The sequence below is a fragment of the Taeniopygia guttata genome, chromosome 2 (assembly GCF_048771995.1).
Source record: "Taeniopygia guttata chromosome 2, bTaeGut7.mat, whole genome shotgun sequence".
In the NCBI taxonomy this organism is placed as follows: Eukaryota; Metazoa; Chordata; class Aves; order Passeriformes; family Estrildidae; genus Taeniopygia; species Taeniopygia guttata.
The window spans coordinates 107,320,189-107,339,550 of record NC_133026.1 but is presented as its reverse complement, the minus strand read 5'-3'; the positions used below and the strand labels follow the sequence as shown (position 1 = coordinate 107,339,550).

General features: G+C 42.9%; 1 protein-coding gene across 1 annotated transcript in view; it reads left to right on the top strand.

Moving 5' to 3' along the window:
* Positions 1-618: 618 nt before the first annotated feature.
* The window catches only part of CDH2 (cadherin 2), a 114,486-nt gene continuing 95,742 nt past the window's right edge, over positions 619-19,362 (top strand). Inside the window, exons 1-2 of the mRNA XM_030266127.4 lie at positions 619-1,370; positions 12,120-12,231. Coding sequence (XP_030121987.1) covers positions 1,296-1,370; positions 12,120-12,231 — 187 coding nt within the window. The 5' untranslated portion in view covers positions 619-1,295. The remainder of the gene's footprint in view (positions 1,371-12,119; positions 12,232-19,362) is intronic.

The window sequence follows — 19,362 nt, the reverse complement described above, 5'->3', positions numbered from 1 at the left end:
ACATTTTTGGACCCACGGACTGCGGACCCAGCCAAGCTTTTGAAAACAATTTGCTAATAAAATTTAGCAGGTAGTTTAGAAAAATAAATACGGAACGAGGGGGACGGAAGGTGGCTAAAGGAAAAAAAAATTAAAAATAGGAAAAAAAAAAAAGGAAGAGGAAAGCTAAGCAGTAACAGCTGAGCGGACTTGCCAAGCCGCCAGCAGCGGGCGGCGGGCAGGGCCGTCCCACGACCCCCGGGCTGGGCACCAGCGCCGCCCCCGCAGCTTCTCGCTGCACCGACTGTGCCCCACAGAGCACGACGGGGACGGGTCCTTACTTCCCCAGAAAGTTCTCACCCCCCCAAACCATTGCAGTACACCAAGTGTGCGGGTTGGAATTTATTTAGTTCCACCGCTCTTTAGCTGTTGGCGTTGAAGGGTCAACGGGCGCTGGCACTTGCCCCGCTGCCCGCAGCGCCCGCGCTCCGGGGACCGAGGAGGGGCAGCACTATTCGCAGGCACAGCGGCGAATTTCCCCGGCGCTCACTGAGCCGTGCCGTTCCCATTGGCCGTGCGGCCGGCAGGGAGCGACGGGAGGCGGAGAGGGAGCTACAGCAGCAGACAGGCAGGCAGGCAGGCACCGGGCGAGCGCGTAGACAGGCGCACGGCAGGCAGAGGCTGCTGGGGTATTGTTATCATTGTGCTTCGGCGGAGGGCTTTGCCTGCAGGGGGAGGAGTGGAGGGAGGAGAAGAAAGAGGGAGAGAGAAAGTGCGGGGCGAGCATGCAGCAGGGCTGGGGCCGGCGAAGCGGCGGTGCTGGCGTGCCTGGGTTGAGGCGCTGAGAGGAGCCGCCTGCCCGAGCTCGCTGGGGGGCACCGGCGGGAGGAGCGAGGCGGGCACGATCCAGGCGTGGGGAAGGCTGCCAGCCGAAGGGAGCCGCCGCCGCACCGGCCTCGCAGCAGCGGCAGCGACTACTTCTTTCTTATCTCCCAGCCTTTTGTTCGCCCATCCTCCTCCTCCTCTTCCCTGCCCACCCTCTACACCGCGGAGGGGGCTCGGCCGAGAGACAAGCAGGCTGACCCAGAGCTGAGTTTCACCCATCCTCCGCCCCCCGCTCTCTCTCCCTCTGCTGCATCGCTGCCCATGAGCTAGAGCGGCAGCCGGCTCCGGCAGGCGGGGGCAGACGCCGACCGCAGCTCCCGGCAGCTGCCGCTGCCCGACCCTCCCCGCCGCTCCCCTCGCCCCGCTCCGCGGGCTTCAGCCGCGCTCCGGAACTGCTGGGGGCCGCCCTGCCGCCTCCCCTCCTCGCCTCCATGTGCCGGGTAGCGGGAGCGCCGCCGCGGATCCTGCCGCCGCTGGCGCTGATGCTGCTGGCGGCCCTACAGCAGGTAAGCACCGCCGGCGGGGAGCGGGCCGGGCTGCGGCTCTTTGTTCCCCTGCGGGCGGCGATGCCCAGGGAAGGCGGGGGAGCCGGGGGGAGAAGGGGGGGGAGTAGGGGGGGGGGAGCAGGCAGGCTGGCTGCGCTTCGTGGTGGGGGTCTCGGAGAGGGATAGAGGAAAGCGGCCCCGCCGCCGGGATGCCCCGGGGTGGCTCGTGGCCGCTCGTGCAGAGCCACCTGCTCGGGGCAGCCCCGCCACCGGGCTCCGCGCCGCAGGGAGCGAGAGAGAGGGGGGAGCTCATGCCCGGGGTCGGCTGGGAAGGAGAGCGTGGTCCCGAGACGCGAGAGGTGATGGGGGCACCGATCCCCCCTCATTCCCGAGAGAGAGCAGGTGCCGCGGGACGTGGTGAGGAGCTGGCCGGTACCAGCGCGCTGGCAGGAGCGCGGGAACTCGGCCCCGCCGCCGGCGCTGGGGGACAAACTACCGGAGTGGGGGACGGAGCGAACATTCCCCCCTTCGTCCCGCGTGATAAAGAGTGGGCTGTGGGGCAGAGAGCAACCCCCGCGCCTCGGCTACCCCCGGCTCCGTCGCCCGCTAATCCTTTCCCCGGGAAGAATTTAATCAGCCTCCGCCTGGGCGCTGGGCTTCCCCACCCCCTGCCGCTAACGGGAATTTCCACTGGGACGGGCTCGGGCCCCGAAGTGTTTAATTTATTATTACGAAAGTCCTGCTGCTGCCTCCCCCCGGCGGCCTTGCCGGGGCGCTCCGGGCGGGGGACTGACCGGGTCCCGGGCAGGTGGTCGTGGGGCAGCGCCAGGCACCGCTAGCCGCAGTGTGCTCCCTGTGGGGTGCAGAAAGTAGAGGTCTGGGGCAAGATGGGAGTGACCGGGAGGATGTGGGGAGGACGGGGAGACAAAATGGATCCTATTGGGGCAGGAGGGGCAGTGCCCGCAGGGTGATGGTTGGGCTCCCCTCCGGCGGCGAGGAGTGTGCGGAGCGGGAGCGGAGCCGGGGCAGCCGGTGGGTTCCCCGTTCGTTTTGTGCTCGCTCTGCTCGCATCCGGCGCGGCGCCGGGGGTGGAGAGGGCGGTAAGTCCGAGGGACAGATGGCGCAGATCATCGCCTCTTAATGGTATTTACGATTGGGGCATTTCTGTCGGGCCGGGGGAGCGGGTTGAGGCGAGGCCGGCGGCGGGGCCGGGGTGCCGGGGCGGGCAGGGCTCCCGCCGCGCCCGCAGCGGCTGGCGCAGGGCGGGGGGGGCGGCAGGCGCAGCCACTGTCCATGGTGCGGTCCCGCTGCCTCCGCCGCGCCGGGGGCGGGAGGGGCCCGCCCGGTCTCCCGTCTCATCTCCGCTTCTCCGGCTCTGTGACGCTCCTGTCCCCTCACGGGTCCCCCGGCAGTTGAGTCCTTCACGCAGTTTCCGAGGCGCTCTCGGGGCTGATGACTTGCACCGGGCGAGCGAGGTGCTGAAACGCTGCTCCACGGCAGCCGGGGATTTTCCCTTGAGTCCTAGCAGGACGCGCGGCAGGGTGGCTGGCGTGACACGGGAGCGTCCGGCTGAGCATGAGCGGCTGCATGTGATATCAGACACCGTGTTCAGAAACTTGTGTGTGCCACTTACCGGCTGTTGTTGTGTTGGGTTTTTTTTTTCGTGGTTTTTTTTTTTTTTTTTTTTCCAAGTCCTTATGTGCTGTTTACTGTATGTGCTTTCAGTTCTGTTTAGTCTTTCTATCTCAATAAATCTTTAAAGCACAAAATCTGCAGTAAGCTTTTATTCCATCTTCTTTTTTTTTTTTTTTTTTTTTTTTCCTCCTTACCCAAGGTAGGTTTGAAATTGAAGCACAGGCTATGAATTAAGGACAGGAACTAGCCGTGTTGCTTTTATTTATCACTCAGTGTCACTGGCACGTTATGGTTGGGGAATCCAATTTCCCCCTTGTTTGGGTATCCATTAAATCAGGTTAGGGTTGATTTTTAATAGTGTGTAACAAAATTGGAACTTGAGTATGAAATCAGATTTATAGACCTGTGTCTGTACAACACTTTCATTTTAAGAGCTCTTTTTTCCTCCCCCCTTCTTCCATCATGCATACTGCCAAGAGCCTTCATGAGCTAGGTGTACTGCTAACTTTTTTCCCCTATTGTCACACCTACTACTTTTGGTTTGTAGGAAGTTATTTGTATTGAGTTCTTCTGAAATGTTGAACCTTTTCACTCAGTTGTTCCTCTCTGCAACACAGCATCTATCTACCTTTATTTTCTAGAGTTGTTAATCTGCTTGTTATTTATTAGTGGTGTAGACAAGCTGTCGTTACGGAATAACTTGAAAGATTGTAACTGGAGCCAGATTTTAAGGGCAGATCTGTGGATGTTGTTTATGTACAGGAAATATGGCTTAAGAGTTTTGGCAGTGTGTAACCTGCACAAGAAAAAAGGGTATGAAAAAACTGCACTCTATTTTGCTGGTTAGTGCATCAGTATGAGTCTGTGAGTATTACATGAAAAAAATCCTGACAGAAGATAGGATGAAAGGAGTGGGTCTTTTTTTTTCTGGCTAAATCAACAATTCAGTCCAGTGAAGGAATGGAAAAGTCAGTATGAGTTTACAAGAATGAAACTATTATTAGAAATAAACTGGAACACAAATTAGAAATAAAGTGTTCAAAAAGGGAATATATTTCTTTAAATGTAAGCTGATTGAATCACTACGTGGATGTTGTCTTTTCTAAATCAAAAGCAAGTAAACAATAAAGCAGTTTTTGGAGCCTTTTGAGCTTAGGTGGCTGGTTTGAATTTGAATTATGATGATAGAGGACGTAAGTTATTACCCTCTGCAGGCAATTTTGGTCTTATTCCAGGTCTTAGTGAATGTATCCAGGTGATAAAGCTACTACCCTAAATGACACTCCTGTTAAGCTGCCTCAGCTGAGAATACAACAATGGCGTTTCTTGCCAGCTCTACCCCTCTAGTAATTACCCCCAGCAGCAGTAGTCTCTGGCAGAACTGGGGTGAGGAATATTAACGTAGTTTTATATAGAAACAAGCAAGATCACCTATTGTGGGTAAATCTTCTGTGTCTCACAATATACCTGTGTCTTAGTTTTGTTTTTTTTAATCTGTATAAGATGAGTTTTACAGTGTCTCTGATAAATGACTCCATTAACAGACACCAACACCATTAACTCCTTTCAAAGTACACTGAATGAAGTGAATTGAATGCATTTTGTAACACATTCATAAGCCCCTGACAAGAGTAGTTATGTGGAGTATCTCAGGCTTTTTCGATGTAGATCTTCATGTTCTGGTTTTGTCTTCAAAGACTTAATTGGAAAAGTTAAATGTGGCAGGGTATTGCAGCAGAGAGCTCTCCAATCCTTGTCTGTCTGGTCTAGGTAACAGTGATACCACTGACACATCCTCAAAATTCAGATAATTGCAGAGATGAATTTCCTTGAATATTAAGCTGGATATATTATCTAATATGTTTTGCTAAAATTCCTCTTAAAAAACTCCTTTTTACATCTGTTACAGACAGATAAGGTTGTGTAATTCAATGTGTTTCTGGAATTTAAGTCATTGGTTGACAGAACAGGAGATAAGCAGAATTTTTTTAATATACAAAATTATCTGGGAAGATATTGTAGCAAGCTCATGTACCAGAAGGCATATATTCTTATGTTGTTGATCTGTGTATTTTTAATAAATGTATTTTTAATAAATTAGTAGAGAGCCTTCTACTGCTCTCTCTCTTCCTGAGTGCTACTGCTACCTAGGCATGCAGCTCAGTGTGCTGGAAAGATTAATGTATAGTTTTGATACCAGCTTTTAAAATATTGCCCAAAGTAATCATATTTCTGAACTACATCTAGTTAAGAGTGTTAAATTCAAAAACCTCCTGTTATTTTCCTTTCTGTTTCTAGAAGTTGAAGGACCTCCAGAAACATCATTGGAAGAATCCTGTCATGTTCTATCTTACTTGGTTTCATTGATGCTTTTATATAAATAACGTAATTTGTTACTTCTTTTAATAACTGAGCACTAACACATGAGGCAGTTTAGTTGAAACAGAATTGCATGTTTATATTTAAAAATAGCTTGAGGAAGCTGTGAGTAAAGTTATTTTTACTCAATACAGACAGTATTGTGTAAGGGACTTGTCATGTGGTAAGGAAGAGGAATTTTTGAATGGCTTTTCCTGCTTAACAAAATCATTTACCAGTAAAACTCTCCTTCTGTTTCTCACTGGATTTGTAAGTGCTTTTTTAGAGTAACAAAAGAGTTCAGAAAGATTGCAATAGTTTCAGTAGTTACCAGCATTCCCATTAGGATGAGACCATAACTTATTTCAATATACACACACAAAGCACAAGTCTGTTCCCAAACGCTGTGCAATCTCTAACGTTCCCTGGAATTTTTATTTTAAATTCTTGTTATAAAGGGTAGGAGGAACCTATAGCATCCTTATGGAGTAGCCTGGGGTTACCTGTGTGCTTCTATTAACCCAGTAGCATCAGTTGTGCATAAGGTTCGGTGAGACAGATGACAGAATAAGCTGGTGATTCGACAAGTATCATCAAGTCCAGCTGTTGGCCATGCACAGCACCACCCCCAAGAGTCTCACCATGTGCCTGAGAGCATTGCCCAAACTTTGGGTGGAGAGTAATGAAGGTAAAAAGAATACTTTACATCCTTTGCAGGAGCAGTGGTAAAACACTTCTCACCTGCCACTGACTGAGACTTGCTCGTTGGCCAACAGTGGCATACAATGAGGTGAATCCTGAGAGGAAACATACATTATTGCAGGATGAGTTTAAGGAAGATCTGTATTTTTCTCAAGTGCATTTGTAGTTTGTGAGTGAGCTGAGAGGGACCTTTTTCACCTGGGTGTTGGACCATGTTGCTGTTCACCTTGAGAGGTATATTATCCAAGTATGCATGATTCATCATTTGATTTGATCCTGCACTTCTTGCTGAAAGATCATGGGAGCTGTGTCTGAATAAAGAAAGGAAATTAGGCTTTCTATTTTTAAATGACTTATGAAAACAGATACAGTATCAGCAGCTTCCAAGATGGAAGATGATTTGCTGCCAAATCTTTTCAGCATTTCACTTAAAGTATTTGGTTTTAGTCAGTATTCATATATTTAATTAAATACCATGTTTCCTAAAAGTGCATTTATCCTCTTCTCTGGGCACTCCTTGACATATTTGAAAAATATATTTTTACCAACAGACTCCTCTAGGGACGCTCCCATTTCTTATAATTAGCATATAATTATCACCCAGCAGCTGAAGACATAGTTAAAATTTTGTGATCCCCCAAAGAGGCCTTGCAAGGCATCCCCCGAAGGTCAGAAAAATGCAGCATCCTCCTGTGTGGGGTAGCAGCAGTTGAGATGAGCAGCAGGTTGAGATGTTCAGTGTGAGCAATACAATGTCTATTACCAAACTAGAGAAATGTCATTTCTTATAGAGAAATTAGAATGTGTGGTCAAATACAGGATCCTTTCTTTTTTTTTAATTATTATTAAAACTCAGACATACAGAAATGTTAAGAGAGCCTTCTCTGAGCTGTGGTTCACCTGAAGAACCATGTGCTTTGGAAGATGTAGCCACTGCAATGTTCTCCTAGTTGAGGGAGGGGGAAAGTCCAAACTTGGATCATGGGTTTGAGCTATATGGGGTGTCCTAATAATTGTGTCAATTTTTAGTAGAGAAAATGAGCATTGTCTCTCATTGGGGCTTAACAGAATAGGCTCTGAACATGGTTTGTAAAACTGGGGGATGAACAGATGCAGGGCAGAGCTTGGCAGTGCTGGTGGATGAGAGGCTGGACATGACCAGAGACAGGGACTTTTCACATGGGCATGTACAGATAGGATAAGTAGGAATGGCCAAACTGAAAAACAGTAGATTGAGATTAGTTTCTCTTCACTGGGAGGGTGGTAAGACAGTGGAACCAGTTGCCCAGAGAAGTTGTAGATGCCCCATCCTTGGAAATGTTCAAGGCTAGGTTGGATGGGGCTTTGAGCAAGTCCCACTGGTTTAGTGGAAGGTGTCCCTGACCATGGGCAGGAAAGATGGAAATAGGTAACTTATATGGACCCTTCCAACTCAAGGTTTTATGATTCTAAGAACCTTTGGTGGTTTAAGGCAAGTTACTCTAAACTGGATAGTAGCATAAAAGTTGTAGATTCTCTAAACTGGGGAAGGTGCTTGAGATCTGTAAGTGTTGGTTTAAGAAATTGGATTTTCTGATGTAAAATCTTGTGGTTCATGATTAGAAGTGAAGCCCTTTCTGCTGTAACTGAATGACCTCTGGGAGGATGTGGCCTGGCACCCCCTTTGGAAGCTTTTGGCTTCCAGAACAATTTCAATGAAAGGCACTTTTCTTTTTCTCTAGTTGCACTCTATGGTTGAAAACAAATTGTACTTGACTACTTTTGCTGAAGTACTGAGTACTGTGAGAGCATAAACTGTTCGCAGCTTTGTTTGCAGCAAGTTGGGAATTCTAGTATCTAAAGCTTTTTAGAGATATTTCTATTATGCTTTATGACAGTAAGTAGAAACTCATTACTGAATAATACCACCTTATACAGCATATCCCATTGTGTCAGATAATGTCTGTACACAAAACTAAAAATGGACAGAACAATCTTGAGAGTTTCTGGAGTTCTCTAGAACCTAAGTTGCAAGTGAGTATTGGGTATCATCCTGGTTTTTAAATTCATGAAGAAACACCCAGTCTTTAAACACAGTCACAAATGTTTCTGTGATATTTGCTTAAGTTGAATATTTCTGTGGTAGTTGTAAAACGAATGTTGGTTATTAAGGAGGAAGAGCTCAAATACCCTGTTCTTGCGTCCTCATACATATGATTATGTCAGACATTGTTTTGAACTTCACACAATAATGTCCTGTGAATTGGCTAGACTTGGCAATTGGTAACTGTACTGTGTTCAATTATACTGTGTAATATGATATTTTCTTTGATACATACCCAGCTTGGTTTCTCATTTTACTACCTAGGCTTCTTTTCCTATGGAACTAAGTTACAATGATTATAAAATAAAGCAGTGTTTCAAAAACAACTTGCCCTTCATTTTGGTGCAATTACTGTTAAGAAATCTTGTGTAGGAGTACATGTAGATGCAAAGTAGAAGAGACTTGGATATTTCAGGTTGATAGCTAGTACTGAACTCCAGTGCTGTATGGCATATGTAGAGGACATGGTGAGATTACATCTTGAAAATGCATGTTTCTTTGAATGGATATTACCAGATATTTGGAATTTTAAATGTGTCTACTTTTAAAAACAATGGGAATTGGTTATGAGGCCAGATCTGTCAGTACTAGAGAAGAAATTCTGTCTCAATTCTTGTTTCAGTTAGAAACTTTTCAAAACTTTGAGGCCTGTGTTGTTGGAAAACTTTTACTGGTGGTATTTAGAAAAAGATGTTAATGCAAATCCCTTAGATTTACACAGTTGAGATTGTAAACAGGATGTTAATGGTATTCTTGATTTTGGTTTTTTTTATTGGGTTTTTTTTTGTTTGTTTGTTTTGGTTTCTTTTTAAATCGAGCTGGAATACAGCTTTGGAATTAAACCACAGATTTTATATCTAGAGATGAAACTAACAGAGGAGCAGGATGTCAAAACTGCAGGCTTAACTGCCTAACTGTATCAAAATGGTGAATTCTTTTAATTGATTGAATAACAGTTTTGACAGAAGACTTCTAATTTACATCATGTTGCTTCATAAATGCCATTTTCCTGTTGCATTTGTGTCTGAGATCTACAGTACTGAGTTTCTATGTATGATCTGATACCATGTGTGACTATCTCTCTAGCATCTGGAGATGGTAATCTCATTTAGCAGTTAAAAATGGCTAAACAAGTCATAAAGGATGAGGAAAGCAGAATAGCTTTTTAGAAGTAATTTTACTTTGCTGTCGCAAAGTCTGTTAACACCTGAGAGTTTTCCAAGTGCTGAGCTTGTTTAAAGCTTTGTGACTTCCCTGAGCAGGTTTTATGTGGGTACAAGTTAAGGTAATTGCTTTCTGTCTTAAAAAGATTGGTTTTTTTAAAGTAGTGTCCTTCTGCAGATGAATGTACAAGTAATATTAACTTAAATTTGAAAGTGCCTTGGGAATTGTACTGATCACACAAAATCCGGTAAATTATAATAATGTGTCCCATAATATTCACTAGCTTGTGCCTTTTGCCCCAGATAAGGGGATAAAAATATTTCAGCATCCTTCTTTTCTTAGAGTTAAAATGGTTTAAGTCTTGCAGTACTCTTAGGCTGAACTTGATGTGACCCAGTGTGTCTGAAGTTGTAACTTCTACTTAATTCAGGATGCTTAACAGAGGGCGATTAAGAATTGCTGAAAATTTGAATTCTCCCTTCCCTTGTGTTTTTATTCTGAAACAATCTTTACAAAGGGCTGTGTTTGGAGAGCAGAGTAAAGTCTTTTGTTTCTGGATAAAATTGATGGCTGCAAATGAAAGAATAAAGAAGGCTCTCTATTCATGTTCCCCAGCCTTTGTTTCAGTGGGCATTGTTTCAGTTTATAAGAGCTGTTTAGTACATATAGATTACTGGAAAGGCTGAAAGATTCCCAAACACATCCGTGCAGTCTTGTTAAAAATCCAGCTATCTCCTCAGCTGCCCAGCCAGTACCTTTCTGTTTCAAACATGGAAGACTTTTATTTCCTCTTCCACTACATTGCTTTGAAGTCATCTTTTGTGCAGTAGTTAAAATGAGTCTTACTATTTTTCTTTCAAATTATGGAAACTTTATCAAACCTGTGGTTTGAGTTCTAAAGCTGAGGAAACTGGCTGTTTTAAATTCTATTTATTTTTGATTTGCCATCTTTTTATCTTAAAAACTCAATATGTAAATAGACTGTGGGCACATAGCTACACATCCTGGTTCCAGTTTTGTAGGGAACATGGTTCTGTGTAGCTAAACTGTTGCTTTATCTGCTTTGTCTTTAGGGTCTCCATATAAACATATTAAACTACATAAGCAATTGTACACATATGAGATACCCATGTAGATCTTAAGTCACAGCAGTTTAAGTTAATCTGAAACTTGATAATTACAAGTTCTCTTACTGAGTGCATACTTGGATAGTGCATTAACTTGTGAGTTAGTACATTTTATTTTTTTTTGGTTTTGCCAGTGTCATTGTTGAGCTGCACATTTAGGATGCTGTTGGTGTAAATGCAATGCAATGGGTTACAAATGCCTCCGTGTATTGGTGATAAAACTGTTCCAGCAGGGGTTGACATGCTGAGTTTGGCCATGTTTGTCAGTGGAGGGATTACACGTCCACCTCATCCCTTTTTCCTGATGAAACCCCTGTCGTTTGAGGTCCCCCTGTCCCACCTCTGCTTTAATGCTCTTTTTCCCTGGGGTTACTAGGGTGAATGGGTGCAACACTATCATCTCCTCTTTCTCCCTCCCTTTTTAATTTTTTCCTGTAGGGCTTCCTTTGCAAGATGCAGAGATGCTTACATGGCCTTGAGTAGGCATGCTTGATAGAAGCCCATCTGGAAAGCAAACAGGAAAATCTAATTTAAGTCTTGATCAGATTTAAGTATGATATAATCACACAGTTACATGTGCTTTCAGGACCATATACCACATCTGGGCATGCACGTGGATAGGCCTTTGGCACGTAGAGGTGTGAGATTGTAAGAGGCTATCTGAGATTGTGCAAGGCCTGTCACAATTTCTTGGCTGTATCTCAGCTCAGGCTGCAATGGGACCTGACCTCTGCTGTGTACAGTGTGAAAGGGGCTTGCCAATGTATGGTCATGTAGCCACATGTAATGTGGGCCATTGTCTTGTGCAGTACTAAAATGAGACAAAATCAATCCAATAAAAAGAAATCTTAATCCTTTGTCACAGAAAATGTTTGGTTCGGTTTTGGTTTTTTTGTCCAAATTGGCAACAAGCTGTCCTGGAAAATAGCTTTGCTACCAAAAGTATCTTCTGAACATGGAAGACTACAGAACAAACAAGTTTCCAAATGCTGTATTACATTTCTGAATGGAATGGCATTTATGAAACTCTTTTAAGAATGATTTGAGGGTAAACTTTTTTAATAAGTGAGAGAACAAACAGTTTCAGTGGCTCAGCTCTTCCATTGTGCAAATTTAATGAGCTGCTCTCCTTTTAACTTAATGTCCCTTTGAAATAGGAGATTGCATTGGAAACATTTGGCTTTATATAGTATCTGTTTGAACTCTAACACAAATATAAATTCTGTTAAGTTACTGCAAATTTAGCATTTTGTCTTAGTTTACTTGTTCTGGTGCAGCCTCACATAGAAATACTCTAAATAAACCATTTTACACCAGTGGTTGAAGTAATCCTTTTCAAGCAGTCTGGCTGTGAAAGAGTTGAGATGTGTTTTGTGCAACATTTATTTCCAGAGGAAGGAATGTTTTTGTTCCCTTTATGATTCCCCTTCAGTCTAAATGTCTGGTTTAGTGGAAATGTTCAGTTGTCAGAAGAATCAAGATGGTGTATTATTTAGATCTTACCAGACAAGTGGGATTTGTTCCTTCCATTACAGTTATCAGAAAGATTAACCCTTTGCCCTCATGGCCCTAATTGTAGTCATTCAGAAACAAAGATTCTGCTTGTACAAGACAGCAGCAAAGTGTAGTTTGTGCCGACTGGAATGTTTCTCTGGTGAATGTGGGTTGCAAGTATTACACAGATTTTGTCTTGTGTTTCAGGCACCGATAAAAGCAACCTGTGAAGATTTGTCATGCAAGACTGGATTTCCTGAAGATGTTCACAGTGCAGTAGTGTCAAGGAGTGTACATGGAGGACAGCCTCTTCTTAATGGTACTGTTATAAAACGTATTTTGAACTTTTTTTTCTTATAGTTGTAGCCATAATTACTCTGGAGCATTTTCATCCTTAAATGGGATATTCTTTCAGGAGAGACCCTCGACTGCTCTGTGATTATTTCTTGATCACTATCATAGGACTTGGAAAATCAGTTGGCATTAGTGGCAGCACATGCACTTCTGACTGTAATTTGAAAGCACTAAGTGTTGCAAAACTTCCCATTATTATCCTCTAATTCTCGCCACAGCATGCACACTGATGTTTCTTGCTACCATTGACAGTGTGTATGCCATTAGTCTATACTTGCAGCCCATGTATGTATGAGGAGGAAAAGAAAATTTCCTTTCTGCTTTACCTCTTGTAAAAGAACTGCAGTTACGCCCAGTGCCAGTGCTTGTGTTAGTGCAGAGGTAGTTGCCTTACTACTTTTTCTTGGCAATCTGAGGAGAGACACCTATGGGAAGCAAGTAGTGGGACAGGCAGCAACGTGAGAGAGTGGTTATCTGTGAGCCCCTGTGAGTCGCTGACTGCTGACCAGGCTCTGTAAGGAGGTGTGCCAGGAGAGGCAGGACAGTGCCAGGGCTTTCTCAGGGACAATGCACTGCTCTCTCACCCTGGCACCTACCTGCCTCCAAATGGCAGAGTTCCCAGGCTGGGGATGACCTGCTCAGTGAGCACAAGCCCTTTCCTCTGCCAGGGATGCCCTGCAGTCAGTACACCTGCCCAGGTTTGTCCAGTTTGGGAATTCGGTTCACTGTTCTTTTTCTGTCTCTATTTTGCAGGGATAGAGTAGGACACAGAGGCAGATGCTCTGAATGTTTCCTAGATTTCCCAGCCTGTTAAGTTTCAGTATACAAGCTTGCAGAAGTACAGTGTTTTTTAAAAATCTGCATTAATTTGTCTCTTTTCTGAACCGCTAACATAATTTTTTAATCTGATTTGGAAATTGTAGAACCAAGAGCATCAGTTTTAGACGGTTTCAAATACAGCTTAAATTAGGACTAATTTAATTTAATTTGTTGTTTCTTTCGCATATAAATTTGGCTACATAGTTCAAGACATTTAAATGAAAAAAATTCTAATGAGTCTGCAAAACAAATGAAGTAAAAGCTGTACTCTTGATTTTCCAGGCTGTATGTAGCAGTCTATCGTTAATTATATTTTACAGACCTGTTTTGTACTTTCTTAGAAGTATAATGGAAACTTGAATGCAGAATGAATTGATTAGTTTTAGTATGTTTAAACTTGAGTTATTAAAGCTTTCTCTATTCACTTTCAAGAAAGTATATTCTACCAGCACAGACTTACCTTTTGTTAAAAGATGGCTTAGAAATTTATGTATTGAAGTAAATGTTCTGCCAATTGAGAGAATAATAAAGAGGAGAGAGAATATTCCTCACTTTTCCACCAAATGGGAGTTAATAGTTAGCTCTCCTATATACTCCTGTAATCGACATCAGCATGAAAATTCCTTGGTATGTGATGAACAAACACGGGCAGGGGGCAGAGCGCAGCAGCCAAATGCTTTTCCAAAGGTGCCACCTTGAAACCACCAAGTGTTTGTTACCAGTTAACTGTCATACCATCAGTTCCTCTTGAAATGGAAATCCCACAAGTTTTGAGATCTACCCTTTTCTGTGGAAGTTCTCTTTACTCTCTATGGAATCCAGGCTGTTCCTGCAGTTTTTCCCTTTTCCCACCTGTTAGGAACCACAGTAGACTGGGCACTAATTGTCTGTTGTCGTTGCTCGTGCAGACCTGATGATAATGTCTAATCAGCTTTAACTGAGTCTGAACTAGTAACATAGGGTGACAAACTGACTTCCTCTCTCATTATTCATCCCAGTCCCACAGTCCCTTCCCTTGCTTCTCAGAAGTGAGTGAAGCATGACTGTTGGTTTGTCCTTGAATGGTATTAAAATACATAACATTTTAGGGAAGTAGGAATTGGAAACACTGTATGAGGCAAACAGTATGTATCACATCATATCAGCTGGTTGAAAAATGACCTGGGGGAGTCTTTTTCCTACTACCGTTTCCTCAACTGAATTACTGCAGTGGTTAATTCTTTTGAAAATTTTGACATGCTTAAAAGCATATAATTTGCTGGTTACACATAAACATACAGTCCATCATTGCATAGCTTTGACTTAAATTTAATTACACTGTCATTTTGAAATACTATTGTTGTCAAAAGCCTATTTTCTGGTTATTAAACTAGATTCAGATGATGCTGGAAGTTAAGTATAGTTCCATGACATTTGCTTCATAGGGATAATCATGTGCCTGATTCTGATCTAGGCCGCCTCGCCTATCTAAATGCATGGAATTATTTAAGTTGGAAAAGACCTCTAAAACCATGAAGCCAGTCCATTAATCCAGCACTGCCAAGTTTACCACTAAACCACGTCCCTAAGCACTACATCTGCATGTCCTTTAAATATCTCCTGAGATGATGACTCCAACAGTTTCCTGGGCAGCCTGTTCCAATGCTTGCTGACCCTTTTGCTGAAGAAATTCTTCCTAATATCCAATCTAAACCTCTCTGATAGATGGATGCCATTTTCACTTGTCCTATCGCTTTTTTCTGGAAGAAATGACAAATCCCCACCTCATGACAACCTGCTTTCATGTAGTTGTAGAGAACAATAAGGTCATACAAGTGGCCTTGGCTCACTGATCCTCTGTTTTACCTTCCTGCCCTCCAGCAGATCAGCATTCCTGCCCAGCTGAGGTGCACTTAATCCCCTCATCCCAATCATTGATAAAGATATTAAAGAGGACTAGTCCCAACAGTGAGCCCTGGGGAGCGCCACTGGTGGCTAGCTGCCAGCTGGGTGTAACTCCATTCATCACCACTTCCTGGGCCTGGCTGTCTGGACAATTTTGGGGTTTTTACCCAGTGAGCACTGCCCCTATCCAAGCTGTGAGCAGCCAGTTTCTCCAGAAGAATACTGTGGTGATCAGTGTCAGAGGCTTGTCTAAGGCAGCGGTGGACAACTACAGCCTTCCACTCATGCACTAAGTGGGTCACGCTGTCACAACAGGAGAGCAGGTCAGAAAAGCAGCACTTGGCTTTCATGAACTCAGACTGGCTGGGCCTGATCTGGTTGTCCTGTATGTGCTGCATGGTGGCACTCAAGGTGATCTGCTCCATGTCCTTCCCCAGCCCTTAAATCAGGCTGACAGTCCTGTAGCTCTGAAGGCCCTCCTTCCAGCTTCTTCTGCATCCAGTTTACTCGCCTCTGATCAACTATGACCTTCCTGGTTTCTTAGGACTGCTGATAAATGATGGAAAGTGGCTCACTGAGCACTTCTGCCAGTTCCTTCAGTACTTTTGTGTGGATCCCATCTGGATCCATAGAGCTGTGTAGTTCTAAGTGATGCAGCAAGTCACTGAAAATTTCCTACAGGATTTTACTCTGCTCCCTGTTCCAGTCTTCTAGCTCAGGGGCAGGGTACCCAGAGGTACCTGCCAATTGAGAGGTACCCAGAGAACAACTGCTTTTTGTTACTGGACTGCATCAAAGAAGGCACCAAGTACCTCAACCTTTTCCTCATCCTTTGTCCCTATGTTTCTACTCATATTTGATAAAGAATGGAGGATCTTCCTAGCCCTCCTTTTTCCTAGAAAGATTGCTTTTAAAAATTGTCTTTTAATATTAATCTGTCACCAGATTACGTTCTGTTTGGGTTTTGGCGCTTCTAATTTTCTCCCTGTATAACCTTGCAATATCCTTGTAGATACTTAGACTAGTCTCTGTATGTTTTAGAGATGAAGGCTTTAATTTTCTTTGATTTACTGCATTGATACCACCAGCACAGAGGCTTTATGGACATCTCAGATATCTACAGAGTAATTTGACCTTAACTTGATGCTTTCTTGACAACTTGCTTCTTAAAATACTGCCCAAAAAAATGACCATATGTTTATCACCTGTCATGTTTATTTGCTTTTGTCTAGTACACTGGGGGACAGGCTTCTCTTCTTTGGCTTCTGTCTTACCAAAACTTAAATAAAATTAGAATTATCATATGACTTGTTGGTCTCTGCATTCCATTTGGAGATCTGGCTTTTAAAACACTGTTATAAGAATAATTTTCCTGCACTACACTATATTGTATGTTTTTTGAAGAGTTTTTGCTTTATTTTCATCCTGTGTTCAGGTAGTACTTGTTTTTGATGGAGGATTGGACTTATTCCCATTGCATTTAAGAATAATCATAATGGCTTTGTTCATTAGTATGGCTAGGACATTATGACGACATCTACTGATTTTTTTCCTTTTGTGCATGAGGGCATGAGAGGCAACTACACATTCAGTTCTTGTCCAGGTGTTCAGTTGTCCCAGTATGTGAAAAAATGGTGGAGCAATATATATTCAGAATAACTTAAATTGGAAAAGGGAAAAAAACTGCTTCACATTTATTAAGGGGGAGGGAGGGAGAGAAAGAGAGGTGCCCTTGTTGCCCTTGGTTTCAGGATGAGGAACTGGAAAAGATGATTCTAGTTGAGAAGTCACAGAAGTTGGAAACTTCTCCTTTTGTAGGCTGTGACTGAGCTGTGTAGGAGGTAACCTACACCAAATAGGCTGTCCCCTCTTGCTTCCTTCTGGCATAGTGTCACCAGTGCCCCATGGTCTTGTGTTCTCCTGGAACAACTTCCCTGGTCTTCCGCTGGAGACTCATTGAAGCTGATATCTTAAAATTTATCTTGTACAATGTCTGGCAAGTCTGACTTCAAGGTACAATATGCTCAGATCGCTACATACGTTTACGATAAACGTAGTTTATTAGTCCTATAGGCCTAATATTAAATTTATTTACTGTGTTTGACATGTTTCACTTGATACTGGTAGCTTCACTGAAATCACAGTGATTTTTACCAAGGAACTAGGTGAGCTCAGAACCTTAATTTCTGTAAAGGAAGAAAAAAATTAATAATTTTCAGAAGCAGAATTAAGAGAAACTTCATTAATTGCTAAAAATTGTCTTAGTAATAAAACCATGGAATTATTCGAGCCCCCATCTCTTTTAAAATGTAATACACTTTGAAATTCTTTAGGACTTAAATCCTCCAACATTTAAAAAAGAAAATAAGTAATATGCAAAAAAGTCTCAAGTCACCAGCTAATAGAAGTTGATATCTAACCCAAATTGAGGGCACAGTATTTAAGACTGGTTTCTGTAAATAAAATGTGATTACTGTTTGGAGAGCCATAAATAAGATGTAGTATTCAGAGAAGAAGAGGTTAAGTCAGGAGGGAGTTATGTTTAATATATTAAATGCCCTTGCTTGCTCTGGTTTTATCACATTTTTGTAGTTCATCCAGGGAAAAGTACTTGTGGCAGTTTGATATGTCCGGCATGTTTATCTAATCCTTGTTCTATATCCTGTAAATTTTAAGATACAAATAAAGCATTTTCAGCTAAAATCATTCACCTTGAAAGGTTACTTGAGTGGTTTGCACAGTAGTTTCTTAGTGATTCTTATGCTGATAATTATTGTAGCAATTTCTTACCTCTCAGAGATGTTATTTTAACATTGTCTGTCCTTTTACTAAATGCATGGTTTTAGTTTTCTACTAAGCAAATTAATTTCTAAACCATTCTTTCAAATGCTGTGTAAGTATAAAATATTTCTAAGATCTTTGTGTTGCACAATGATAAAGCAAAAAAAAAATGTTTTGGTGTTGATCACAGAGATAAGCAGTGATTATGGATGATTAACACTGCAGTTTTGTGAGCAATTTAAGCCATAGTAAGTATCAGCTCTGCCAAAAAAGGCATGCTTGTGCCTTCCCTTCTCTTTGAGCCTGGTACCAAGTGCTCATGAAACCATAAAATAAACCGGGTTAGCCAATTTGTCTGGGGTAAACTTTCACTCCCGCTCCTTTAGACTTTTTTTTTTCTGAATGACCTTGTAGGCTTAAACAGAGAACAGAGCCATGGTGTCCCTGCTGCTTTCTCTCCTCTACCAGGGAAATGCTTAGAAAATAGCACTTGTTTGGATGCTTTCAAACTGAGTGACAAAACTTGATTTTTGCATTCCCACAGACTTATTTGGTACTTTACTGTTGAAAATACCAATTGGTCTCAACCCAGAAGTGAATTGTTGTGAGGAGTGTGGCCCTCAGGCATGGCCCAGTGTTTAAGAGTAACTTGACATTTCTTCATGAAGTAGTGGAGGGTTACATGGACACTGTCTGTCCCAGGTGAAGCTACTTGGCTTTGTTGCTAGTGTTTTTTTATTATTCTGCATATACAAATGTCTGCCATCAGCTAAGAATGAAATAGCTTTTTAAAAAGTTGTAATGCTTAAATTTGAAGACAGCGGCACATCTTTTAAGGTGGATTAACTGTAGAGCCAAGGAAAGTGTTCTTAGAAGAATTATATTTCCCAAGAGGGAAATTAGTCCTTTGCTCAGGAAAAAAATTGTGGCCTTTTTTTTTCTATTAAAAAAAAAAAATGAAAATAGTAACTACTTTGTTTGAAGTCTCCTTGCCTTAAGCAAAAAGACAAGTTGACAAGTTCCTTCCAGGCAGACAGCCAAACAATCTCAGATAGATGGGGTCTCTCTATGAGCTGCTGGCAAGCTGGGGAAAAATTGTTTCAATTCATCCCAAATGTATTGTTTCCTGAAATTCTTTTCCTGTACTCTTCACTCTGCCCCCTCATGCAAAAAAAGAAGAAAGAAAAAAACGACTACAACCTACCATCTCCTTCTAGTTATTCTTTTAAGCGTTAGTGGGAGTGATTTTTTTTTTTCCAGAAGCTTCTGTTGTTAAGATATTTTTCCCCCCTGAGTTATGCTTAAGATTTAGTAGGTTTACTTTTGTCCTCTTCTTTGAGAAGCAGAATAAATTCTATTGCTGTTACATGGTGATGCTGTGCCTTGTTGCTTTATTGTATGTTACAGTTGCATTCCAGTTCTTGGTTTCTTGCCTTTTTAATCCTTTTAATCTTTTTTTCTTAAACAGTTTTCCTGTTTGTACTCTTTCCATACCCCAAAGCATCCTAAATTCTCCCAATGTCATTTTTGAGCTTGCCATCCTGGATTGGAAGAGCTGCTCTGTTTGTTTTCACTATGCTAGCACAGTACTTGTGATACCAGTGTCTGTTCA